Source organism: Tenrec ecaudatus, chromosome 12, assembly GCF_050624435.1.
Source record: "Tenrec ecaudatus isolate mTenEca1 chromosome 12, mTenEca1.hap1, whole genome shotgun sequence".
Taxonomy (NCBI): domain Eukaryota; kingdom Metazoa; phylum Chordata; class Mammalia; order Afrosoricida; family Tenrecidae; genus Tenrec; species Tenrec ecaudatus.
Window position 1 is genome coordinate 37,322,477 of NC_134541.1, and position 26,418 is coordinate 37,348,894.

Genomic DNA, 26,418 nt, shown 5'->3' on the forward strand with positions numbered 1-26,418 from the left:
TCAAGAATGCTGACTTCAAGAAGCAGTTGGCAGCTTCGGAAGCCCAGACACCAAGATGGTGAGATCTTGACATGAAAAAGAAATACGAGATGGCGCAGATCCGTGCGCAAGGCTGACCAAAAAGCCGTAGACTCGCTAATTTTGGCAAAATTCAAAGATGTTCCTCAACTCCATGGCTACTTGCATGTTACCTTCTCGCTCATCAATGGAATATTTGTTCTCAGAAATTGGTGTCTTAGATTTCTTGCAAAGAACCTAATTAAATAAGTGATCCAAAAAAAGAAAAAGTAAACTATATAGAAAGACATCTGACAGGCACACACATAGGAGCAGAGAGAGGCTTTGCCCACTAGAGGGCTACCATCACTACCACCAGCGGAGCAGTTTGAGCCTATCTGCTGCTGTGCAGCAGAACCATGAGGCTGCCTGTTCCCATTCAGACTGACAGCCTCGGAAACCCCAGGGAGCAATTGTTATGTCCTATAGGGTCACCAGGAGTCAGCTGACTCAATGGCGATGGGTTTAGTTTGATCTAGAACGGGTCAGCACAGGAAAGGGAAGAGCCAGTCTTGTCCCTCACAGCAATTTAAAAATCATTTGAGAACCATAAATGTATTTTTTTAAAAGATATATATATATGTATATATGTGTGTGTATGTATATGTGTATATATATATATATACCATATTGAATGAAAGGGGAAGAGCAGAGTGGAGACCCAAGGCTCAAGTGTCGGCCACTGGAGATCCCCTCATAGAGGGGTTTAGGAGAGGAAATGGGTCAGTCAGGGTGTGAGGTAGTACCGATGAAGAACACAGCTTTCCCCCAGATCCTGGATACTTCCCCCAACTACCATGATCCGAATTCTACCTTGCAGGACTGGATAGGGCAGAGGTTGTACACTGGTGCATATGGGGGCTGGAGGCACAGGGAATCCAGGGTGGATGATACCTTCAGGACCAAGGGTGTGAGGGGGCATACTGGGAGAGTGGAGGGTGAGAAGTTTGGAAAGGGGGAACTGATTACAAGGATCCACATGTGACCTCCCAGGGAGATGGACGGCAGAGAAGGGAGGGAAGGGAGACTCCAGATAGGGTAAGATATGACAAAATAACAATGTATAAATTACCAAGGGCACATGAGGGAGGGGGGAGCGGGGAGGGAGGGGAAAAAAGAGTACCTGATGCAAAGGGTTTAAGTGGAGAGCAAATGCTTTGAGAATGATTGGGGCAGGGAATGTGCGGATGTGCTTTATACAATTGATGTATGTGTATGTATGGATTGTGATAAGCGTTGTATGAGCCCCTAATAAAATGTAAAAAAAGAAAAGAAAATGATTAGGGCAAAGAATGTACAGATGTGCTTTATACAACTGGTGTATGTGTATGTATGGATTGTGATAAGAGTTGTATGAGCCCGTAATAAAATGTTTAAAATAAATAAATAAAACCACCCCCCCAAAAAACGTATTTTTTACAAATAGAATCATAACCCAAATAATATTCTTTAAAAATGGCCAGTGTTGCTTCAGATCCACGTGTACGTACTGAAAGTCTAACCACATATGGCTTGAGAGCCACCATTTGCTAACCCCTGCCTATAGCACCTTAGTACTTTAGTTTGCCGATCTCTGCTCTCTCATTAAAAAAAAAAATTCTTCCATGTGGGCTTATTATATTTCCTAAGAAAGATGAGTTCATATTTCTTTGTCCATCTAAACTGAAATGTAACTGACTAAGGAGGACAAGATTTTCCCATTTCACAAAGGAAGTTCCCCAGATTGTGGGGTTTCTTTTGTTTGTTTTTTCCTGTGGCAACTAGTTTTTGGTTTGGGGTTTTTTTTTTAGACAAAATGATTTTTGTCATTGGTATTAAGCAAGACAATGCCATCAAATACTTAATCACAGATAAGTAAAACTTATTTTAGAAAATATATTTTCATTATCATGTGATAGATACATCACATGATAAATCGATTGTTTTTTAAAAATCATTTTATTGGGGGCCTTTACAGCTCTTAAAACAATCCATACATCCATGTGGCAAGCACATTTGTACATATGTTGCCATCATCCTTTTCAAAACATTTTCTTTCCAGACTGGTTTTAGCTGCAAAACTGGAAATACCTTTTTATTTTGGGGGACATATCCTGAGATGCAGTGTGTAACTTGACAGAAGCTACACCCACCCCAGTGTAAGGAACCCCCAGGGGTGAATCTCTTGGGTAACACATTCATGGGCCTAAACCAGAGCTGCCCTCCATGTGGGGGGAAACGTCCTGGGAAGATCTGAGGACGCCATGTCCTCCACAGCAGAAGAGGCTGGACTGTGCTTCCGTGGGTTTACCCCTTCTTACTTCCACGCACACCTGTGTTCCATTGGGTACCACGGGCCACTCCTTTCTGAAAACCCCTCTGAGACAGTGGGTGGCCTGGGAGGCAGCGGGAGTGGGCCACCCTAGTCCTTCACGTTTCCAGACAAGCAGTGATGCTGAGCAGTGGAAGGTTCCCTGGACTCAGAAACGGATGGCCAGTCTGCTGCGCCCTCAGGCTGCTGGCTGCCCAGGGCATAGAGGTCTTCAGAACCCGCGGGGGACGTTGTGAGCACCAAGCTTGCCCTTAGTGCACACAGGCAGTGGGGCAGTTCCTTCCATCTGAGAGTCCACTAAGGCGGTCCCCGTTGGAGGCCTGAGTCCGAATCCACTGCGGCCCCGGGGCTCTTGGAAGACTAGAGCGGGTAGTTGAAGGCTGGATTCTTGTAGGCCACGAGGTGCGTGGAGGGATGCTCCGGCCCGGGTGCCCGGATCCGGCAGCAGAGACAGGCAGCCAGCAGCAGGGTGCTGATAAGCAGCAGGCCGCTGGCGCTGCCCAGGGCCACCAGCAGCAGCAAGCTGCTGGGCCTGCTGGTGAAGGTCGTGCACGGCTGCCTCCAGACAGAGCCGCGCAGCGGGCTCAGGCCTGCCGTGTTGGCCGCCAGGACACACACGCGGTACGTGGTGGCCGGTGCCAGGCCGGACAGAAGGTACTGCCGGGCCGCAGCGTGGACCTGCCCCACTGTCAGCGTGGCCTCCGGCTGGCCCTTGGGGTGGTAGCGGAGCTCGTACTTGTGCACCACGGAGTTGGGGGCACACCACTGGACGATCGCGGACGTGTCGGTCACCTCGGACACCCCCAGGAGCCGGGGAGGGTCTGGGATGACGTGGTCGCTGCTGAGCCCCGGACACCGGCACCGTGAGCGCCTTTGCAGCTCGGCGCAGGGGATCTGGAGGTGCTTGCAGGGATGATAGTCACAGTCGTCGATGTCCTGGTGAAGAGGCTCAGACACCCTCCCACCCTCCTCCTCCACCTCCTCCTCGCTATAGTCGTCCATCAGTATGATGGGGATGTCGCCCTCGGTGGGGCTCGGCTTCGGGGCTTGGGGCGTGCCCGGCTTGGGCTGAGGCTGGCTCACTGAGTTTCCTGTCGTGGGGAGGGGATCCCGTTGGGTGCTGGTGAAAGAGGTCGGGACAGCTGAGAGGTGAGGCCGACTGACGGGCCGCCCCCCTGGGTGTGCAGTCCAGGCTGTGCTGGAAGCCCTGGGCGGGCCACTGGCATTTCCATAACCAGTTGTGGAGATGATGGCCGAGTGGCCATCCTCCTCTGGGGTACTGCTTTGGGCCCCTGTGGCTGGCGACAAGATCTCCATGGGAAGGGTGGTGACATCGGTGGCGTTCTGTTGGCCTTCCCCAAGCTGGGACCAGAGGCTGGTGCCTGGTGTGGTGGGGGGCGCCGGAGGAGAGGCCAGCATCCCACTCTGGGTTGATGGGATGTGGGTGGAATTCTCAGAGGCGGGCGGTATTGAAGCAACAGGGGTGGTGGTTTGGTCAGGCTGGCACACACCAGGCAGCTGGGAGAGAGCCAGGGAGGCTGGGAAGACCGCCCCAGAGCCTGCCGCTGGTGCACACACAGTGTCTGCTGCCCTGGAAGGGAGGCAAACCTGTTAGAAGGCATTTGGGCTGCTTGTCCTGGGCTTGGATTCCTGGACCCCTGTGTCCCTTTTCTTTAAGTCTTATCAACATGCACCTGCCAGGTACCACATGCTACACACACTAAAGGCATCACCCCAGCGACCCTCACGCTCATTCCCCATCATTAAGTCCACTGGGCAGAGCAGGAAACGGAGCTCAGATAGAGGGCCTAACTGCTGTAAGTTCTGACGTTTGGTGGTGACCAAATGTCAGCCTACATCAGGGGTACTGAACGTCCAGTCTACGGAATATATAAGGGCCATGAAGCCATCCCTACCATCTAACATCAAATAGCTCACAGAGGAGAAGCCATCTCAGCTCACTGCCATGGAGCCAGTGTCGACTCATAGTGACCCTGCAGGACAGCGTAGATCTGCCCCTGTGAGTCTGCGAGACTGTAATTCTTCATGGAAGAAAGCCCGCCTTTCTCCTGAGGAGCAGCTGGTGGTTTCAAACTGCAGACTTTGTGGATCTCAGCCCCCTGGCCACCACGGGGGCAGTGAATGAAATACCTGACCAGTATGGTTTGTGAAGGGTGTTCTAAATATCTAAATGATCCTTAGCAGAAAAAAGGTTCCCCACCCTGGCCTAAACCCAAGCCAAGGAATACCAAGAAATGCCTGGGGCTACAGAAGCTGAGCGATGCCAGGAAGGCCCTTGCCCTAGCTGCGAGAGGGAGGGAGAAGTAAGGACATAGAGCACTGCTCTTTAAAACTACCTGCGCTCGGAAGCTGAGACTGTGTCTACTGTCAGGCTGCTGGCCAATGGAATGAATGTGTCCACTTCCCAGCCTAGCCCATCCATGGACAACCTCCCAGTGTGTTGTACTTGCCTGTTCCTATCTCCGGCAAGGGACACTGCGTTTTCAGTTACAATTGCTGGGTCTTCTCATGCTGAGTCTATTCTGATCCTAACTTCCCCCCCCGGCCCCCACTCCCCACTGCATGCTGAGTCGAACTCTTCCACAGGGATTCAGGTTGTGACTTTTCAGAGGCTGATCACCAGGTCTGTGAGGATGAGGTGTCGGGGAGGAGGAGGGCATTTCAACTGCCACTCTTGTGGCTGGTAGTCGAGTGGGTAATAACTTGTGCCATGCAAGTCACTCCATTTTGTTACAGAGATATAGATTTCCATAGAAAAAGTAAGTGGGTTTTTTTTTTTTGGTTGTTGTTGTTTATAGAGTAAAAACCAAAAAACAACAGAAACAACCCCCTGCTCTTGGCCCCTTCTCGCTGGCTAGAATGGAGGTGGAGCCACTGCCACCTGGGTCCCCAGTGTAACTACATGGGGAAGGGCAGCCCCACCCAACGTGGCCTAACCAGCCACATGGGAGTCACAGCACTTGAGCTTCTGAAGTCACAGTGTCACGGTCATTGCTTTGGAAATGTGTTACCTGTTTAAGACAATTCTCCGTGCATCCGCGAGGAGCCAGGTCAACTCACAGCTACAAGCGAGGGGGTTGCCGATGAGGTTAATGGACACCTCCTGGGAGAAACTCAGAGTCCAAGGAGGGAAGGAACTCAAGTTGCAGCTGAAACACATACACACCAACAAAAACAATCTGGTTAGCCTGTTGTGCTTTGGGTCTGGATTACCATTCATCTCTGACAGATCAGGTGAGCATACAGTACGACATTCAGGGAAAACATGGCATTGAATGACAATGGAATTTCCCCCTGGAGCTTTTGGAAGCTCTTTATATACAGGGACATCGTGTGAGCCAGATCTCGACAAGACCGCCTTGTGCTTCGGAGGCTCTCGAGCTTTCTGCCTTCCACAGGGGGCAGTCTTACCACTTTCGTGTCTCTCGTTCTTAGTGGAGAAGGGTGGGTTTTCCACCTCGGACAGGTCTGCCTTGCACAGGGCCAGGTCTTGCTGTCTAGATGATCTCTCTCTGCCTGGAGAAGCCTCCCTGCTCCAGTCTGGAGGGAGGAGCTGACCATGACCTCCACTTGCCTTATAACAGCACATGCTGTGAGCCTCGGTTACTGGTCACAGTGTAATGGGAGAGAGAATTGCTGCTGCCTTTACCGGACTCGCAGGTCCCTGAAAGCAGGGTGCATGTTGTTGCCAACACCGTCAGCAACACCATCACCATCACCATCATAACCACCACTGGCATCACCAATACCACCATTATCACCAACACCATCCCCATTGTCACAACCATCACCACAACCACAAGCACCACCATCATCTTTACTAAAGCCTTGTATTGGGTGAAGATCTCTCTGTGTCATCTCCCCTTTGGGATATATGTGTGTAATAGATTGGGATATACCTTATGGGTCTAATGGATTGAGATATACCTTATGTGTCTAATGGATTGAGATATACATCGTGTGCTTGTTGAATGCAGGAATGAAGGAGCAAATGGGTCTCTTTGCTTCTGAATCACTGTTGATTCTCTTAGAAAAAAAAAACAACACCATTTTTCGTAGTTGCACAGCGATAACAATACCTGCTCTTAGATTTTCCAGGGATTTTCTACTAATAAGATTATTTTCATCTAACAACACATGGATGAGTAAGCAGATGCCATTTTTACCATTTTACACATGGCCACACCCACAGGAATAGCTGTTGAGCAACAGGATGTTTAAGAAGAAACTATTTCAATGCTTTTATTACATTATCTACCTCATGGATCTCTGAGGGGCAGCCATTATTACCACTCTTTTTTTTTTTTTTTAAAGAAAAATAAAAGCCTTCTAGTTGGTTGGCGAGGAGCCCTGGGAGTGCTGTCAGGTAGGTATTGGGTTGCCAACCACAAAATTGGGGGTTCAAACCAACCAACCACTCCTTGGAAGACCCTCGAGCCTGTCTGCTCCCATTAAAGGTTTGCAGCCTCCCATTAAAGGAGAGTCCATGTGAGTTGGAATTGACCAGATGGCAGTGGCTTCAGTTTTTTGGTTAGTGAGTTGGAAGCACAAAATCTCACAGCAGGAGTGAGACTCCAAGGAGATGCCATTTCTAATATTTTGCCATGGCCACAATCAGAAATAGCTGTTCTCTAATGGATATTAAAAATAACAAAAGCCAAACTTACAGCCATTGAGTTGAGTTCCACTCATAGGGACCTTGTAGGACAGGGTAGAACTGGATCTGAAATTTTCTGAGACTGTAACTCTTTACTGGAGTAGATTCTTTCAGTCTTGGGTTCAACAGAGACTACACATGGCCGAGACACACACATGAAGTGCAAAACCCGACCCACTGACGCTGAGTGTGTTCCAACTCGGCAGGCTCATGGGACAGTGTAGAATGCCGCACAGGGTCCTGAAGCTGTCAGTCTATGGCAGCAGACTGCCTCACTTTTATCCCACAGAGCAAGCAAGTGAGTGCAAACGATGGATTTTCAGTGAATAGTCCAAAGTTTAACCCACCGAGAGCAGAGCTCCACTTCCCCTAAAGTGAGGCACTTGACCACCTGTGTAGGACAAGCAGAGCCCAAACAATGGGCTATGCAAACCCATCACCCGTGTCTAAGCAGTCTGAGGAGTTGGAAGGTGGGGAGCGGGGCTTTGAAGGTGGCTTTGGTGGAACTCCATTCACAAGGGAGGAGGATGCAATGGCTTCCGTAAGGCAGTGGTTCTCAACCTGTGGGTCGTGACCCCTTTGGGGGGGGTCAAATGACCCTTTCATGGGGGTCTCCTGATTCATAACAGTAGCAAATTTACAGTTATGATGAAACAATGAAAATAATTTTATGGCTGGGGGGGGGGTCACCACTACATGAGGAACTGTATGGAAGGGTTCAGGCATTAGGAAGGTTGAGAACCACTGCCTTGAGGCAAATGGAGCTTCCTCTCTGGAAACTTAAGTCACTTCAGCTTCCAGGCTACCTCTGGGAAAATATCCCCCGGAACTCAGGGGATGCGAGGCCTTTGACTCACGTGAAAGAAATCTAAAGAGAAAAAGTTGTGGCACCAGGCAGACAAAAGAGAAGGGGCTGCGGTGGATGTGACTGTAGGTCAAGGTGCCTGAGTGTGGGTCCTGAGAAAGGGAGGTGACCAGGGATCATCTAGAAAGAGACACAACCCCTCATTAGGAGTGGTCAGTCTTGGGAGGAGGGTAGGTGTGGGTTGCTTTGGATATTTGCCACCTCAGAGGACACCAAACCCAATCTCAACTGCTAGTGGAACCCTGAATACCCATTCACTACTCCCGAGACCTTCTCAAAGCCTGGTGTGCTTCCACTTGCCTAATAGGTGCGGAAAGAGTGGGGGAGGGGTCCCTAAAGAAAGAACTTGATCCTTTCATCAGCTCTTGCCAGCTAGTTTTCCCAGCCTAGGCTTGGTCAGGGGGAAATTTCGATTTGAGTTTTAATATTGTGCTACAATCTAGACAGGATTGAGTTGCATGGTTCTGAGGCCACATGGATTAGCTGGAACTTACCCACAATACCATCTAAGGCAGTGGTTCTCAACCTTGCTAATGCTGCCCGGGACCCTATCATACAGTTCCTCATGTTTGTGGTGACCCCGCAACCATAAAATGATTTTCGTTGCTACTTCATAACTGTCATTTTGCAACTGTTAGGAATCAGGTGACCCCTGTGAAAGGGTTGTTTGACGCCCAAAGGGGTCGTGACCCATAGGTTGCGAACAACTGATCTAAAGGATGAAAAAGAACAATACCCCAGAAAGAATCTGAAGGCATAGGGGGTGACCCCAAACCAAGATCTTGTTTGTTCTATAAAATAGTTACACATCTGAGGGTCATTAGAAAACTACTGCTACAAAATCATCGTTACCTTCATTAAACACAAAATATCAACATATCCTCCATCCGTGGATGTGTCTACACATTTCTGAAAGCAGTATTTCTATCACTCTAATTCTTCACCAAAGGATTCTGCACTCTTTGATTTACATGATGCCGATATGGCAGTTTGGGAATCCTCAAGGGACTCAAATTGTGTTCTTTTTCAATGTTCTTTGAATTTGGGGAACAAAAAGAAGCCTGAGTGGGTGAAGATCAGGGCTGGAAGGTAGATGAGGTTAAGTGTTCCTAATGAAACTCTTATAGGACTGCCTGTGGTAGTTACATAATCTGGTGTCAATTTGAGAGGATTAAGAGTGAAGAATGAAAGGGTGGAGGTTAGCCTGTCAATCGGATGGCAGCTTGATGACCTCATTTGGAGACACTAAACAGATAAATTGCTCACTTGAAGTGGGACACACGCTGACTCCCTGTGAGACTCTACTGACAAAACTCATTCCCTGGGGATACTGCAGCTGACAAGACACATGGAACTACACTAGAGCCCTGAGCTGGAGGAGTCACGTGGAGATCCTACCAGTGCTGAGATGCTTACAATGCCACTGGGTCCACAAGACTTCCCATTCACTTCCCTGTGATCATTCTGCATTCCACGTCATTGCATGTGTTTTGTGAGTCTGAAGAGGACTTTATAGTTTGGTATCAGACATATGGGCTAATATCAGGCTTACGGACTTGATCTGGACTGGGCTGGGATGTTTTTTCAATATTTAACTGCTTTTGTATATAAAGTTCTTTCTTATACACATGAGTATCTATGAATTTACTTCTCTAGTCTACCCAGACTAACACACTGCCCTTACTCCTCTTGAAGAATGAGCAGGTGTTTTGCCATATTGGAAAAAAAATCCCTTGGCACAACTTCCCTGGCCTTTTCCTCACCAATGCAGCTGCTTTCACTTTTTAAAAATCTCTTCCATGATAAGCCCTCATGATAATTCTGGGCTTTCAAGAAGATCCACCAACATCACATCCTCAAAATCCCAAGCAATAGTCAACAGTCCCCATAACTTTCTGAGCTGACCTCTCTGCCTTGAATTTAACTGGCCAATAGGAGCCCCTTTTGTTTTGATTGGACTTTTCTTTCTTTTTTGAAGGCATTATAAGGAGACTAAGACAGTGGGTTGCTGAGAGAACTTGTTTGCAGTCGTCTACTGATTGCAGAGATACGTCTCAGCACGGTCTGTTTGGAGCGCACACGTTTATGTATGAACTGGGATCCTGGCAGCAATGCTTTTTACGCTGACGTGAAAATTCAACACAGTGCTACGGGCAAATTTCAGGCACGTCTCAGAAACACTTACTTTTGCAAGAGAAGAGTTTGAAGGCGAGGCGTGTCTTCGAAGATGTGCGTGTGGACAGAGCTGAGGGATGAGGAGTCTTGACAGTCCAGCTGTTGCAGATTGGGGGTCATCTTAAAAATGTTCCCATGCAGGCTTGTCAGACGAGGCATCTTCCTCAGGTAGAGCGAGGTGAGTTTCGGCAGGTCTCTGATCCATTCCGACTGAACTGAAACACAGAGGGCACCCCACCCACTCCTTCAGGAGGCTAGAGTCCAGGAGGGATGACGGAAACAACCGAGTAGAGAAGGTCAACCGAGTAGAGAAGGTCACGGGCAGCATGAAGGTTAATAACAGGCTTGGGAGTTTAGGAAGGGTAGACTATTTCAGCCAGAAGAAACTACAATGTTTCTTCCCACCATTTCATAGATGAGACGACCAAGGCCAGAGAAGAGAAGGATTTGTCCAAGACACCGTAGCTGGAAAGGGATAGAGGCAGGACTCAAACTTATGATACTTGTCTTCAAATATGCCACTGGCCACCCCCCCCACAAAAATCACAAATATAACTCCAGCTTCACTCTTTTGACTACCAGGAGTGGGACTAATCTCATAAGAATGCAAATAAGGTGGTACCTACAAACAAGTGTGTAGGTGTTAACCAACTTAGGGAGATTCAACTCTACTCAGAGGTGCCTTGGAAGAAAGGCTTGGCAATCTACTTCCAGATAGCCACTCACCAAAAACTCTATGGAGCACCGTTCTTCCATGACACACCTAGGGTCTCTATGAGCCAGGGTTGACTTGATGTCAACTGTGTGTGTGTGAGTGTGTGTGTGTGTCTTTAAGTAAGGAGATGAGAAAGAACAAGGCGGATGGGGTCCAGAAACCTGACTATGTTATGCTCTTTAAAAAATGGAGAGCCTGCCTGTCCCCCTCTGTTTTCTCAGCGTTGTTTTTCCTTTATCTGTGGTAGAGGAGATGCTTACAGACAGATGGAGTGTTATCAGATATAACGAAGTAAAACCAACCTTGCAAATCAGAGCCCCAACACACAGGAGCACCAGCATTCCTGCCTCTTGCCTGCACTCTGGATGACTCTTTATCCAAAGTGACAGGTGACAGGAGCCATTCTGGCCAACTAAGTGGACAAATCGATGAACTCAGTCCAGAGCATCAGTTGCTTGCTACTCAGTGCACGTTTGGCACTAAATCCATCCATTAACCAACCCCGGACAATTCATTCACGGCTCCACTTATCTGGCTGTGCTGGGCTGTCTCAGAGCAGAATGACTGAAAGCTGGGTCTGGGGAGCCTGGGTTTGAATGCGGAGACACCACTGGATGAGCCACATCATTTGAACTTTCTGGGCTTTGGTTCCCTCAAATGTAAAACCGAGATAACAACAGTTTACATCCCTCATGGATGTCGTTGAAAAGGAATTCCAGAACACTCCATTGTGCTCGTGCAGTCCCTGCACATCGCCCAGAAGGCGGTCATTTGATCAAAAGAAAAGAATACTATGTGGTTTAAAAGCAGGAAAGGTGTGGATAAGGGGTATGCTCTTTTCATCTGCTTGGTGTGCAAATCAACCGAGGAGCTGGACTCTGTGCAGAAGAATGTGGCATTCGAAGATGTGAACGATTCATTAACCTGGCTTCATGAGACAAGGACACTTGAAGCCAAGACTGAGGACGACACAAAACGACAGCCGCCGGTATGGATTATACATAAAGAAAACAAGTCTCACAATTTGACCAAGATACAACCTTCTGGTGAATGGAGAAGAGATGGAGTTGTCAAGAACTTCATTCTACTTGGATCCGCAATCAATGCCCATGGAGCCAGAGGTGAAGAAGTCAAACAGTGCACTTCACTGGGCAAATCTACTGCAAAAACCCTCATTACAGTGTCAAAGAGCAAAGAAAATCACGAAGATGTGCCTGACCCAACCCAACCTATGGTAGTTTTAATCACTTCATATGCATTTGAAATGGGACAAGGCAAAGGATGACTCAGGAAGAAGTAATGCCCTTGAATCATGGTTCTGGTGAAACACATCAGACGAAGGCACCATTGTGTGCTGGAAGAAATCTTGGCCTGAATGCTGTTTACAAGCAAGGATGACTAGCCCCTGCTTCACGCAGGTCACACCAGTCATCAGTAGTAGTCCCTGTGGAAAGACATTATGTTCGGTCAAGTAGAGGGCTAGCCCAAAGGAGGAAGACCCACAACAAAATGAATTAACACAGCAGCTGCAACAATGGATTGCGACAGAACAATGGAGCAATGGCCCAGGATCAGGCATTGTTTCCTTCCGCCGTCCCTTAGAGTCCAGAGGCATATAACCTCGATGACATTAACAAGCTCCTGTGTGGCTGAGATGGTTAAGGTTTATTGTGCCAACCTGGCCCATAAACACATGAGGGATTGATTGAAGGGCTGAGAGATAAATGGCTTGGTGAGCCTCGCCTTTCTAGTTCTTGGGTCTCTTGCTCTCTGATGGTCAGAACAGGGTGCAGCTGCCTTAGCCAGTTCCCTGCTTCAGCTGGCAGGCTCGCTTCCTGCGAGACATCCCTGAGGAGAAGCCACATGGACCTACCCTGCTGCAGCCCTGGATGCTGGAGCAGCCGTGCAGAGACCCCTGCCAGCGCTGAGATGCTTACACCGCCACTGGATTCAAAGATTTTCTACCCACTGACCTGTGATCGTCCTGCAATTGGCGTCATTGTACGTGCTTTGTGAGTTTGAGGAGGACTTTGCAGATCGGTGTTGGACATATGGGCTAAATCGGACTTATGGGCTTGGACAGCACTGGGTTGGGATGCTTTCTGAATGTACACTTACCCTATATATATAAAACTCTCTCTTAAACATATATGAGTTTCTGTGGATTTGTTTCCCGAGTTTACCCAGACAAACACAGTGGCATTTCCAACAAGACCTAGTTTGACTCCGAAAACCCAGTCGGTGTTATGGTTGAAACCTATTGGGCACTAGACGCCGGAGTTACCCCAGACCCCCCAGCCCTGCCTCTCCCCTCCCCTCCCCACCCAGCTCAGCCCAGGCCCAGCTCTGGTTCAGATCCGCAGGGACTCCCCGCTGGGCTGGACTCACCGTGCGTCAGGTATGTGCCACTGAGGTCCAGGACCTCCAGCATCTCCAGGGCCCGGCCGTCCGCCCCCACGAACGCCGCCGGCGCGATGGCTTCCTGGTCGCCCTCACCCAGCGCGGTGGACGAGAGGTTGAGGGAGCGGAGAGCTGGGAAGCAGGAGAAGGCACCGGGCGGGAGCTTCCGCAGCGGGTTCCCCGCGAGGTGCAGCGCACGGAGCTGGCTGGGCGCGGGGCCAGCGGGGCAGCGCGGCAGCACGGTCAGGCGATTGTAGCTCAGGTCCAGCTCGCGCAGGCCCGCGGGCCCGCCGGCGCCCCAGCGCAGCTCGGCGATGCGGTTGTGGCGCAGCACCAGCCGCTGCAGCCGCGGCAGCGCGCCCAGCTCGGGCCCGCTCAGCGCGCTCAGCAGGTTGTGGCTGCCGTCGAGGCTGCGCAGCGCGCGGGGCAGGCAGCCCGGCAGGCGCTCCAGGCTGCGGTTCCGCAGCGCCACGGAGGTGGCCTCGCCGTCGGGGATCCCCGCGCAGGGCGAGTCCGTGGCGTGGTCGTGGTCGCCCCCGCCGGCGGTCCAGGGGCCCTGCTGAGTGAGCTGGAAGAGCGGGACCCTCCCCGGGGGCGGCCCAGCCTGGCCCCGGAGCAGCGCCGGCAGCAGCAGCAGGGGCAGCAGCAGGCTCCAGCCCATGGCGGGTGACTGGAGAAAGAACAGCCAAATGGCCCTTGAATTCCTACGGAAAGGAAAGGGACTGTGCCTCACCCTCTAGACACTCCCTCTGGGCCAGGTACGTCCCCCAGGGTCAGCCGGTGTCCAGCGACCCCGCCCTGACTGGCTCTCCTTAGCGCATCCAGGCTTGCTGAGTCAGAGCACCTACCTGGAGACCTCGAGTGTCAGGTGGGACAAGCGCAGGCCCTTTCGCACCCTGAAAGGGTGCACCAGGTGCACCACACCCCAAGCAAACCCACCGCCTTTGGGTTGATGCTACTGACTCAGAGCGACCGTATGGACAGGGTGGGGCTGCTCCGGGAGTTTCCGAGGCTGTCAAGTTTACGGGAGTAGAAAGCCCTATTTCTCCTGCGGCGCGCTGGGCAGTTTCGAACTGCTCACCGAGCGTATTGCAGCCGAAACGCCTAACCACGACATCACCAGGGATCCTCCTCCAGTGCTCCGGGGTCCTCATAAGCTTTTATTCCTAAGGAACCAATGCAGGCGCCTCTGAGGGGGAAGAGCTGCTTCGAGATAAACGCGGGACTTATGCTAGATTTTGTCCGTTTGGGTGAAACTCCAGTTGCCACCTGGTCTCCAGATCACATTTAATATCAGTTCTGGAGGCCGTTTCTTAGAAATACGCTCAGGGTTGCCTGCAGGAGAGGGAAAGAGCCCTCCCCCCTCCCCGACAGCTTTGATGGTAGGAGGCTGGAATTCAGTGATTCCTGGCTCCACATGGGTTCTAAGGACAGTCATGGGGCTGCTCCCAGGGCCAGCCTGGAGATGACTAAGCAGTGGAGGGATGACGAAGCAGTGTCGGCCATCCCCAGAGCAGCCCGGACAGCAGGCTGGGGAGAGCAGGCTGCGGTGGCTGGTGTGTGACAGCAAAGCAGTTACTAAGCAGGCTCACACCTGCTACACCAAGCTGCAGCCTTGCCTCCCCAGCCCTCTCTTCGGATTGCTTAAGAGCCCAGACTCCAGGGCAAGGGCCTCACCTTTATTCGCTGGGGGAAAGGGCCTCCCCTTTATTCGCTGGGGACGAAGGCAGTGAGAAGTTTCCAAAAACTGAGAGCAGGAGTTCAGGTGTCCAGCAGTGTGACTTACTCACATGGAAGCTGTGTTCTTGCAGGACGGCACCCCCAGATTGCAGGAACCCATCGCTTCACCAGCAGTTCAGCTATGTGGGATGCCAGAGGAGGAGGCCCAAGGAGGAGGCCCACTCCCCAGCTGCCCCTCCTCCCCTCCTCCCCTCCCCAGAAGTCTCAGCGTCTGCAGATCTTTATTTTAACCAAGACCCCTCTGTCTTTAGCCACCACCCTGATAGCCTGTCCTTGGGGTGGGGGAGAGGGGGAGAGGAGAGAGGGAGAGAGAGAGAGAGCACGGAGCCCTGTCCCTTCCAGGCAGGGCGTCTCCTTCCAGCCCTTCCCCATCTCCTTCTCTCCTTGCACTACCTTCTCCAAACCCCGAGAGAGAGGAGTCCGCTCTCTGGGGCCAAACTGCGCATGAGAGTTAACGGGGTGCTGCCAGACCCAGCAGTGTTCTCACCTCTCAGGAATCTCGCCTGGCTGGCCAGGTGTTTCCGGGTTCAGGAGATGCTGGGGGGATGAATGGTGACGGGGTCAGGGAGTGAGGCACCCCTCCCAGGGAGCTGTGGCTGCCTGGAAGGAGGAGTGGGGGGTTGGCTTCGAGGGCTCTGGAGCAGGATCAGGCACAAACCAGTTCCCAGGAGGAGTTTTTCTGGTTCCTCTGGAATGTAGCTTGGTGATCTTGGGGGTACTTGTCTCTCCTAAGAGGTCAGACTGGAGAGGACAGAAAGAAAGCCCCTGCCTCAGCTCTCCTGGAAAATGTACCGAGGGTATAAGCTGAGCTTCCAGCACCAGCACCCATCTCTGAGGAATTCCCAGAGTAGAGGTGGGTACTGCTGTTGAAGCGCTTTTAATCTGCACCCCATCCCCACCGCCTTTGCCCAGCCCCACTGGAAGATCTGAGAGTCCAGCCGCTAGGGGTTAATTGCTCAAGCTTTGTTGAGGAGGATCCTGAGACCAGAACTTCGTGTTTCTTCCCTCCTGTCAGTCTTTATCCTGCAATCTTGAGGAAGCCCAGGGCACCTGCCATTGGCTTAAGTAGAGTTCCGAGGGCCTTGGAGGACATCCACCAGTGACCTCACTAGGGAGGATCGTCCCCTGTGGTAACTCGTGGTGTCACTTCTTTCCCCTCCACACTCACGGTGGCTTTTTGTATTAGACTCTGTCAACTCCTCGGTAATAATGCCCCTTCCCAATCTGAATCACCGCACAGGAAGGTGATGAAGAGAGTTCTGAATCGCTTATGTGGACTGTTTTCTAAGTTATGTGAGCACGGATAACAGAATGGTTTTTGTAAAGTCTTTCAACACTGAACGACAACCTTACTCATTACAGGATTAGAAACTGGGCAGAAGCCTTTTTGGACTTCTCTTTAATTACTACTTCCTTCTCAGGAAATGTACGTTCACAAATACCGATCACCACAATCTTGCAATGCCACATCAGAACATTTGACAAAATCAGTGGTGATGGATGTGCTGAGGGACAGACAGCAAGCAAAACAACGGCTGGTGCTTGTGATGAAACCATGGTGACTCCGGTGAGTCAAAACAGCATGGTAGTTGGACAACAGTGGCAGCCCTGACCAGAGCACTTTAGATGATCCAGAGCTTTAGCTTGGTCACTGTGAGCTGGTAGAGGGGCAGCGAAAGGAGCAAGGCCTGCAACAAGATGGATTGACACAGCATGCGACAGTGGGCTCAAACGTAGGAACAACTACGAGGAGGATGCAAGACTGGGCGGTGTTTTGTTCTATTGTGCATCGAGCCACTGTGAGTCAGAACTGACTCATGTGCACCTACGGCAGCAGCAACAGTAAGTTGGGCTTATGAAAAATGTGTTTTAAATATATTAAGAGGAGTTGGGGGGAAATAATAAATTTTTGCTGAGCCACATTTTTATAGACTTTTTAGGGTTACCTCCTCTACCAGTGCCACCCAGTGCAGTCTACATCCCTAACATACATCCGGGTGATATCCCTGCCCCTACCCAGTGTCCCAAATCTGTGCTGTGTTAGGCCGGGTTCACTAGAGAAACAAACTCAGAGGCACTCATACGAGGTGGGAACCCACCGAAACAACATTGTGCTGGGCGATCAGAGCTTTCATCGTATGCATTTTTTTTCCCCTGCTAGATGAGCATTGAGCAACTCACTCTGAGTTAGTGCACCCAGTGGTGTCACCTGGGAAGGTTCTCTCTGGTCACTGAATTTTTTCGTAAGAGCAGTTTTGCTTGAACCTCATTTTTTGTGATGGCTGATTTAAGAGAGAATAATGGGTGGCTGTGAAATTTTGTTTTCTGCTCAGTAAAAATGCTGCAGAAACTCTTGTGGTGTCGAACACAGCTTACAAGGACAGCGCTCTGGGAAAAACTCAAGTGTACTCAGTTTTCTCATTTCAAAAAAGGTAAAATGTAGATTGGTGACAAACCTCGTTCTGGGTAACTATCAACTTCCTGAATGGATGAAAATATTGACTCATAGTGCATTTGGAGTTCATTCCACCAGGTCAGACTGTTAAGCAAGCTTTCTATTTAGAGGTTCTGAAAAGATTGCCTAACAGTGTGCAACAAAAAGGGCCTGATGTGTGGCAGACAGGGGACTGGTTCTTCCACCACAACTATGCACCTGCTCACGTAGCCCTCTCAGTGGCAAGACCAGCATGCCTCTCTTGCTCCATGTACCTACTCACCTGACCTTGCTCTGTGTGACTTCTTTTTTTTTCTTCGAATGAAGAGGAATGAAAGGACAGAGATTTGATGAGGCAGAAGAGGTGTAAAAAAATGAGAGCAGCTGTCAGCCATCCAAACAGATGACTTTAGAAAATGTTCCCAAGAATGGAATTACAGATTTGACGAATGGATTAAGTATAATGGAGAGTATTTTGAAGGTGATACGGTTGTTTTGTAAAAAAATTTTTTTAAATACATGGCTTTGAAGGACAAAATGTTCTGTTATATTTTGGAGGGGGTACCCCCTCATATATGTGTAAGAGAGAGCTTTGTATATCAAGAAGTAATTATATATCAGGAGAACATCTCAGCCCAGTCCAGATCAAAGTCCGTAAGTCTGACATTACTCTATGAATCCAATTCTAGTGCACAAATCCCTTTCAGACTCACACAGCCACATGCAATGATGTTGCATGCAGGAAAATCACAGGCCAGTTAGTGCAAAGTCTTGCGGAAGCAATGGTGATGGATCACATCTCTATAGCTCTTGAAGCTCTCAACGTGACTGCAGTAGATCTATGAGTGCCTTAACAGATGAACATGAAGGCAGGGAGAGAGTTTCCTGCCTCCAGGGTGAAAGAGAGTGGGACGTTGGTCTCAGACAGGCGTTTATCTTGGTTGCCCTCCAATCAAGCTGTGACCTGATTGACAAGCTAAACTCCGCCTACATGTTCCCACGGGGGCCATGTTGGCACAGAGAAACCTAACTATCACACTTATTCATCTAAGGATCCACTGGGCAACTTGCTGTTCAGAGCCTGCCGGCTCCTGGCTAGTGAGTCTGGGGCCAGGGGAGCCACCATTCCAGCCAGGCACAAAAGGGAGAGATGCTGTGCCTATGTGACACAGGAGGCAAAGTGGGAGGCAACAGCCGAGTGAGAAGGTGAGGGGTGTTAAGTGACTTAGAGGGACCAGGGTGTGGGCAGTAGGCAGCCATTGCTTGCTTCATAGGCAACCGAATGAAAATATCAGGCTTCCCTCAGAGTATAATCAGCCAAGTCCACTGCAGTGGAGTGATGGATTGCCCTGGGGTCTGCGGGGGCCAGGGAGCTGGATTCACAGAGGCTGGTGTGGGGCTTATAAAGGAGGCCATCTTGGGATGCTCTTCTTCACAACAGTGGGAAAGGGGTCTGGAGAGGCTGTGGCGGGGGGAACCATTTTGAATTCCTCTCCCTGTGCTTGCCAGGAGTTCCAGGCCTCCAGAGCCAGGTTTTGTTTTGTTTTTTTTGTCATGTTAGCTTGCTGACTAGTTTATCAGTGGTGGCGGAGAGAACCTGGCGTGGCCAGGCGGCCTGAGGTGTCACTGGACTGAGGTGTCACTGGACTGAGGTGCCACTGTGCGCATGCTCACCTCAAGCTGACACAGTTGGGCTTCTGAGCTGGCGAGGCCAGTGGGGACTCCGCATAGAGGGCTTTGCTTAACTGCGCTGCCCAGGCGACTGGTTAACCTTGCTCCAATGAAAATATTCTGCTTGGCGCCACCACCTCCTTCTAGTTTTAAACGGTGAGCTTTTTACTATGGTCAGAGCCTAACACCAGACCTCTATCTCCCTGACCCCTCCTCAGATACAGACTGTGATGCCCGTGTTACCGAGAAGGGAGCTGGGCGGCGACAGGTTGACTAGAAGTCTCGGTGTGGTTCTGACGGGAATGGACCTCAAATACTTAGTCTAGCTGACTTGATCACTGCCTGCAATTACCTTCTGTAAGCCCCAGGATTTCATATTCTAATATTCTCTCTAAGCACAAGAGAACCTCTCCTTAATATTTAGACAGACTGAGGTCATGCCAGAAGCCAGGACAGCTGGGTAATTTTATTTCCAGAATAAGCAGAGCTGACTTCTTGGGCCACAGTGTGTCCAGGATGAGGAAAACTCTGGGGCAGGACATTCAGGCTATGTTTTAGGTGACCCTAGCTCGTTTTGTTGTTCCTCTTCCAGTCCCACCTCTTCTTCGAGCTCCTCCTAGAAGTCAGGGGGAAATGAGTGGATGCTAACTTTCTGCGACCAAGTCCTGGGACCAATAAGGGCACTGGGCTCAAGCTATCATGGCGTACAAAATTCCCTGGGACATCCTGCCCTCCATCACTTTACCCAACCTCTTCCCTCTGTCCAGGTGCACGCCCCTTGTTCTTCTTCCTCTTCCTCTTTGCTAACTTCTGGGCTTGTTTGGGTTTCCTCAAAAAGAGGAGTGCAGGTGGCTCATCTGGGAGGTGATATAAAGAATTAGGGTGAGAAGTAAGGCTTGGAAGGGAAGACAGGGAAGGGGTGTGTTAAGGAGTAGGCAACTCTGTGGGCAACTGGGACTCAATCCTTTTGGGGTCCTCTGAGAGAGACGGTGTCGAGTAGAGCTCAGAATCTACATCACACGTCAGTCGTGGAGGGTGCTGATAGCAACCCCTACCGAACCCTTCATGATTAGAGAGCCAGGCCCTCCATCATCTTCTGGGATTGGAGTCTGGAACAAAGGTCAGATGAAGGAATCAAAGTGTGATTAATACATGGTGAATCATGTGCCCTCCAAGGTGTCTGGGAGTAAAAGGGGTAAGAGTCAAAATGGGAGGAATGAAATGATCCTGCCTGCGATTGGCAACACATGTTCTCAAACATCCAGCATGGCGAAGAGCTAGCATGAAAGTTGAGATAGAGTATCGCTCGTGGTGTGGGCGAGGGCAGGAGTGGAAGCAGAGCATTGAGTCACCAAGAAGTTTTTAACCCAGCTTCCCCAAGATGCTCATCGATCACTGTGCACAGATCTCTCTTGGAAGATCTCAAGGTTAATGCATTAGTGAAACCATGACCACCAGGCAGGGAGGGGGAGACAATTTGACCATACTTCGCTTTTGGATTTCGATGAAAACCAAAGTCTTGGTCTTAGGAGGGACTATAGACTATATGCCTACATGTTCCTATGGGAGCCATGTTGGTACAGAGAAGCCTAAATATCACACTTATTCATCTAAGGATCCACTGGGCAACTTGCTGTTCAGAGCCCACCGGCTCCTGGCTGGTGAGTCTGGGGCCAGGGGAGCCACCATTCCAGCCAGCTCATAGTCGAGGGAGAGAAGTCGGCCCCAGGGAAGGAGATTGGTGTGTCGGAGGTCCTCTGAGGACAGGTGACCTCATTGGCCTGTTCTGGGCTCTGGGCTTATTTGCACGGCTCTCCTTCACCTCTGTGTTAGCCATGTGGGTCTCTTCCCACAGGTCTGGCCAAGTAAATACACCTGGAGAGAGTTAGGCCACCAGGCAGCTTCCAAGGATTCTGACCCCTGCTCACCTCATCTCTCCTCCAGGAATAAATATCCGTGATACAGGTTTCCCCTGAGACCCAGAAACGGTGCCTTCCAAGCAGTCCTGTCTGGCTCTGTTCATAACTCTCGCAGCCTGGAGATGGGGGTCTGGCACAGGTGACAACTCTTGCCCTCCAGATGCCAGCTGACTCTATTGAGGGGTTTCTGCTCCTCCCAAATCCTGCAGTCAGAATGCACACGTTTGAAGGGTGAACTCTTCTGACACCACATGATAAACTGAAGGAATGGGCAGGCGGGTGTGGGAGGAGACGGTACCAGGTTGTAAAGTCTCCAGAAAGAGCCAGCTCCCAAAGTATGGTATGCAGAAGAGAGGTTTTCAAGAGGCCATTAGCTGACTGGGCTCTGCTGACGTGGGCAGACTGCCTGTGAGGAAATGATCTTGAGGAAATAAAATAATCATGGTTGGAAACTCATATCTATTTTAGTATTGGGTGTCATTCATTAGCAGCCAGATTTCAGCATTTTTAAAGTGTACAGTAAAAATAATACAAAACCATTTGAGGTCCTTTAGAAATCTGTAGTGAAAATAAAGAGATTCAAATTGATACGAGTGGTCAGACATATGGCCCTAGGAAGCAGAGCAAGACAAGTAGACAGGCTGAGTCTATAAACTGCATTCTGGAATTTAATATAGCACACTAGAGTGCAACCATCCAACCAACCAACCAACCAACCAACCATCCAACCAATCAAACCAACCAACCATCCACCCAACCAAACCAACCAACCAACCACCCAACCATCCAACCAACCATCTAACCAAACAACCAAGCTGAACTCAGCTTCCTTGTCTGGATTCTGCCTCATGCATTTGGAGGTGCTCCTGAGATAAATAGCTCACTGGAGACCAGACCCACACTAACTCACTGCTTCGTTTTCCTGCTAATGAGCTAGATGGAGCTACGCTGATTGACCCAGAGCCCTGGAGCTGGAGAAGCCACATGGAGACTCACATCAGTGTTGAGATGCTTTCACTGCCACTGAATTCACAAGACTTTCCACCCACTTGCCTGTGATCTTCCTGCATTCAGCATCATTGCATGTGTTGCGTGAGTCTGATGAAGAATTTATAGACTGGTATTGGACATATGGGCTAATATTGGACTTGGGCTGGGGCGTTTTCTTAATATACAATTACTCTTTAATATAAATCTCTTTCTTATGCACATATGAGTGTCTCTGGATTTGTTTCTCTACTAAGACAGTAGCCAAGCACTTCTTGAGCACGATGTCTGTGGTCTTCAACTGCTTTCTGTCTCATATTTTTCATCAGATTCAGCAATCCAGAAAATATTTACTGGGAACATGCTAGTATATGCGTTTGCTGCTCAGTATATAAAATTAAGACTGAGAGATGAGGGAGACATGACCCCTGACCTCAAAAGTAAATGAACAGGGAGGAGAGTGAAGAAGAGTAGCTTCATTTGAAAAGAGATCTGGGGATGAGCTGCAACTCTCATGCTATGGGTCAGGGGTCCTCAGACTTTTTAAACAGGGGGCCAGTTCACTGTCCCTCAGACCATTGGAGGGCCAGACTATAGTTAAAAAAAAAAACTATGAACAAATTCCTATGTATACTGCACATATCTTATTTTGAAGTAAAAAAACAAAATGGGGCAAAAACACCTGGCGGACCAGATAAATGTCCTTGGTGGGTCACATGTGGCCTGTGGGCTGTAGTGTGAGGACCCCTGCTATGGATCATTGGGATAATGTTCCAGGGAACAGCAGGTGTAAAGTCTCAGAGGCAGGAAAGGGCCTCTCATATAGAATAAAAGAAAACAGACCATGTGGCTGAAGGCCAGTGCATGAGGGGAGGGTAAGTTAAAGACTGTATTATTTGAGTGAAGCATGTGTTAAGCCAACATTTGTCATACTGTGGTGGCTTGTGTGCTGCTATGATACTGAGAAATATGTCCCCGGCATTTCAAGCACCAGCAGGGTCATCCAAGGTAAATGGGTTTCAGCAGAGCTTCCAAGAACAGATGATGAAGAAGAAATATACTGTTCAGTTCTGAGGAATTAACCACTGAAAACCCCATGAATAGCAGTGGACTCTTGCCAAATCCAGATGAGCCCTCAGGTGGAAAGAGACTCAAAATATGATTGAGGAAGAGCAGCCTTCTCAAAGTAGACTCAACCATAATGATGTGGATGGAGTAAAGCTTTGGGGACCTCCATTTACTGATGGGGCATGGCTCAAAATGGGGGGCGGGGGAAGAAAAACAATAAAACACTTGTAAATAGCTATTAACAATCAGAACTTGGAATGTTCTATGCATCTAGGAAAATTGGAAGTCATCAAAAATGAAATGGAATGCATAAAGTTTGATATCCTAGTCATTAGGGAACTGAAAGGACTAGAATCTGTCCAATTGAATCAGATACAGTCTTATGGTTTACTATGTTGGGAATGACAAATTCAAGAGGAACGGTTTTGCATTCAGCATCAAATAGGACATTTCAAGATCTATTTAGAAGTATAATGCTATCCGTGATAGTATACTATTTATCTACAAATAAGGAAATCCAGTAAATATAACTATTATTTGAATTTATGCACCGACAACTAAAGGTAGCGAAGAAGAAATTGAAGAATTCTACCAACTTCTTCTGTCTGAAATGAATCAAGCATGTAATCAGGATGCATTGATAATCACTGGCTATTGGAATGCAAAAGTTGGAAACAAAAAGGAAGGAAGTGTAGTTGGAAAATATAGCCGGGGTGATAGAAACGAAGCTGGAGATCACATGATAGAACTTGCAAGATCCGTGACTTCTTCGTCACAAATACCTTTTTCAACAGCGCAAATGGTGACTATCCATGTGAACTTCTCCAGATGGAATATACAGAAATCAAATCGACTACATCTGTGGAAAGAGATGGTGGAGAAGCTCAAGTTCAGCAGCCAAATCAAATTCAGGGGCTGACCATAGTACAGACCACCAAGTACTCCAGTGTAAGTCCAAGTTGATGTTGAAGAAAATTAAAACTAGATCACAAGTGCCAAAATATGACCTTGAGTATATCCCACCTGCGTTTTGGGAACATATCAAGAGTATATTTGATTCATTGAACACTAGTGGCAGAAGATCTGATGAGCTGTGGCAATATATCAAGAACATCATACATGAAGAAAGCAAAATGTAATTAAGAAGACAAGAAAGAAAGAAAGAAAGAAAGAAAGAAAGAAAAGATCGAAGTGGATGCCAAAGAGACTCTGAAACGTGTTCTTGATTTAGAGAAGCTAAAACAAATGGAAGAAGTGACGAAGTAACAGAGCTAAACAGAAAATGTCAAAGAGCAGCTGAAGAAGACAAAACATTAGAATGAAATTTTCAAAGACATGGTGTTAGAAAACCAAAATGGAAACATAAGCCTAGCACATCTTAAGATGAAAGAGCTGAAGAAAAAATTCAAACATCAAATTCAGTTATCAAAAGATTCCATGAACAAAATAGTAAACGAGGCAAGAAGGGTGAAAAGAACTGGTTGACATTCAAGCATTTCAAGAGATAGCATATGATCCAAATGATGACACTCAGGGATGAAGTCCAAGCTGCACAGGAGGCAGTAGCCTGAAACAAGGCTCCTCAAATTGATAGTACACCAAATGAAATATTTCAACAAGCGGACGAAACACTGGAAGCACTCACCTGTCTATACCAAGAAAGTTGAAAGACAGCTACTTGGCCAACTGACCGGAAGAAATCCGTATTTGAATCCATTCCAGAGAAAGGTGACTCAGCAGAATCCTCACATTATAGGACAATAATCATTAATGTTGCATGTTTTTGCTGAAGGTCATTCAACAACAGTTGCAGCAGTTGAGTGCCAGAGGTTGAGGGCAGATTCAGAAGAGGGCATGACACTAGGAATTTTACTGCTGTTATCAGGTGGATGTTGGCTCAAAGCAGAGCACACCAGAAAGATGTTTGCATGTGTTCTAGTGACAGTGCAAAGTCATTTGGCTGTGTGGATCATAACAAACTATGGATAACATTGAGAAGAGTGGGAATTCCAGAACACTTCATTGTGCGTATGTGGAACCCATATATGGATCCAGAGGCAGTTGTGTGAACAGAACAAGGGAATACTACATGGCTTAGAAGCAGGAAAGGTGCTATCCTGCACCCTGACTGGCTCATCTCTTCCTGTGACCCTCCTGTAAGGGGATGTCTATTTGTCTACAGATGGGCTTTGGGTCGCCACTCCATGCCCCCTCCCACTCACATTGGTATGATTCTGTTCTTTAATGCTTCCTTCTCTCCACTATCATGACCCCAATTCTACCTTACAAATCGGACTAGAGCAGAACATGTAAACTGCTTTAGATAAGAGCCTGAAACACAGGAAATCAAGGATAGATAAACCACTCAGGACCAGCAATGAGAATAGAGATACCAGGAGGATAAGGGAAAGGTGGGGGGGGGGGGGGAGAAAAGAGGAAAGGGGAAATAGATCACAAGGATCGACATATACCCCCTCATCCCAGAGGGATACGAACCACAGAAAAGTGGGTGAAGGGTGACAGAGGATGGTGTAAGATGTGAAAATAATAATCTATAATTTATAAAGGGTTCATGAGGGAGGGAGCGAGGGTGGGAAAGGGAGGGGGAAATGAGGTACTAATATCAAGGGCTCAAGTAGAAAATGCTTTGAAAATGATGATGGCAACATATGTACAAATGTGCTTGACACAATGGATGAATGCATGGATTGTGATAAGAGATGTAAGAGCCCCTAATAAAAGTATTTAATTTAAAAAAAGCAGGAAAGGCATGCAACAGGGTTGTATGCTCTCATCATGCTAAGAGTATGGATCACATGAAGAAGAAAGCAGCATCAGGATTGGAGGAAGGCTCATTAACAACCTGCTGCATGCAGATGACACAACCTTGCTTGCTGAAAGTGAGGAGGACTTGAACCACTGGCTGATGAAGATCATAGATTGCAGCCTTCATTGTGGATTACAGCACAATGTAAAGAAGACCCAAATCCTCACAACTGGACCATAGGTAACATCATGATAAATGGAGAAGAGATTGAAATTGTCATGGATTTAATCTTGCTTGGATCCACAACCAATGCTCATGGGAGTAGCAGTCAAGAGATCAAATGACCCAAGCCATGGCATTTTCATCGACCTCATATGCATGTGAAAGTTGGACACCAGCTAAGGAAGTCAACGAAGAATCCATCCGTTTGAATTGTGGTGCCGATGAAGAAGGGTGAAAGTCCCATGGACTGCCAAAAGAGCAAACAAATATATCTTGGAAGAAGTGCAGCCAGAATGCCTCTTGGAAGAAGGATGGTGAGACTTTGTCTCAGGTACTTTGGACCTGTTGTCAGGAGAGACCAGTTCCTGGGAGAGGACATCTTGATAGGTAAAGTAGAAGGGCAATGAAA

At 48.7% G+C, this 26,418-nt stretch overlaps 1 protein-coding gene across 1 annotated transcript; it reads right to left on the reverse strand.

Annotated features, from left to right (window-relative positions):
* Positions 1-2,059: 2,059 nt before the first annotated feature.
* LRRN4 (leucine rich repeat neuronal 4) lies at positions 2,060-13,897 on the reverse strand. The gene is made up of 4 exons (XM_075527826.1): positions 13,190-13,897; positions 10,097-10,301; positions 5,401-5,538; positions 2,060-3,959 (listed from the first exon to the last, which is right to left on the reverse strand). The coding sequence occupies exons 1-4, from the start codon at positions 13,860-13,862 to the stop codon at positions 2,729-2,731; spliced, it is 2,247 nt and encodes a 748-aa protein (XP_075383941.1). The 5' UTR covers positions 13,863-13,897; the 3' UTR covers positions 2,060-2,728.
* Between the last annotated feature and the right edge of the window lie 12,521 nt (positions 13,898-26,418).

Coding starts and splice junctions, on each gene's coding strand:
- LRRN4 (XM_075527826.1), bottom strand. CDS start 13,862: ATGGGCTGGAGCCTGCTGCTGCCCCTGCTGCTGCTGCCGGCGCTGCTC. Junction 10,302..13,189: donor TGGCACATACCTGACGCACG/GTGAGTCCAGCC, acceptor TCTGTGTTTCAG/TTCAGTCGGAATGGATCAGA. Junction 3,960..5,400: donor CGGAGAATTGTCTTAAACAG/GTAACACATTTC, acceptor CCTCCCTTCCAG/GGCAGCAGACACTGTGTGTG.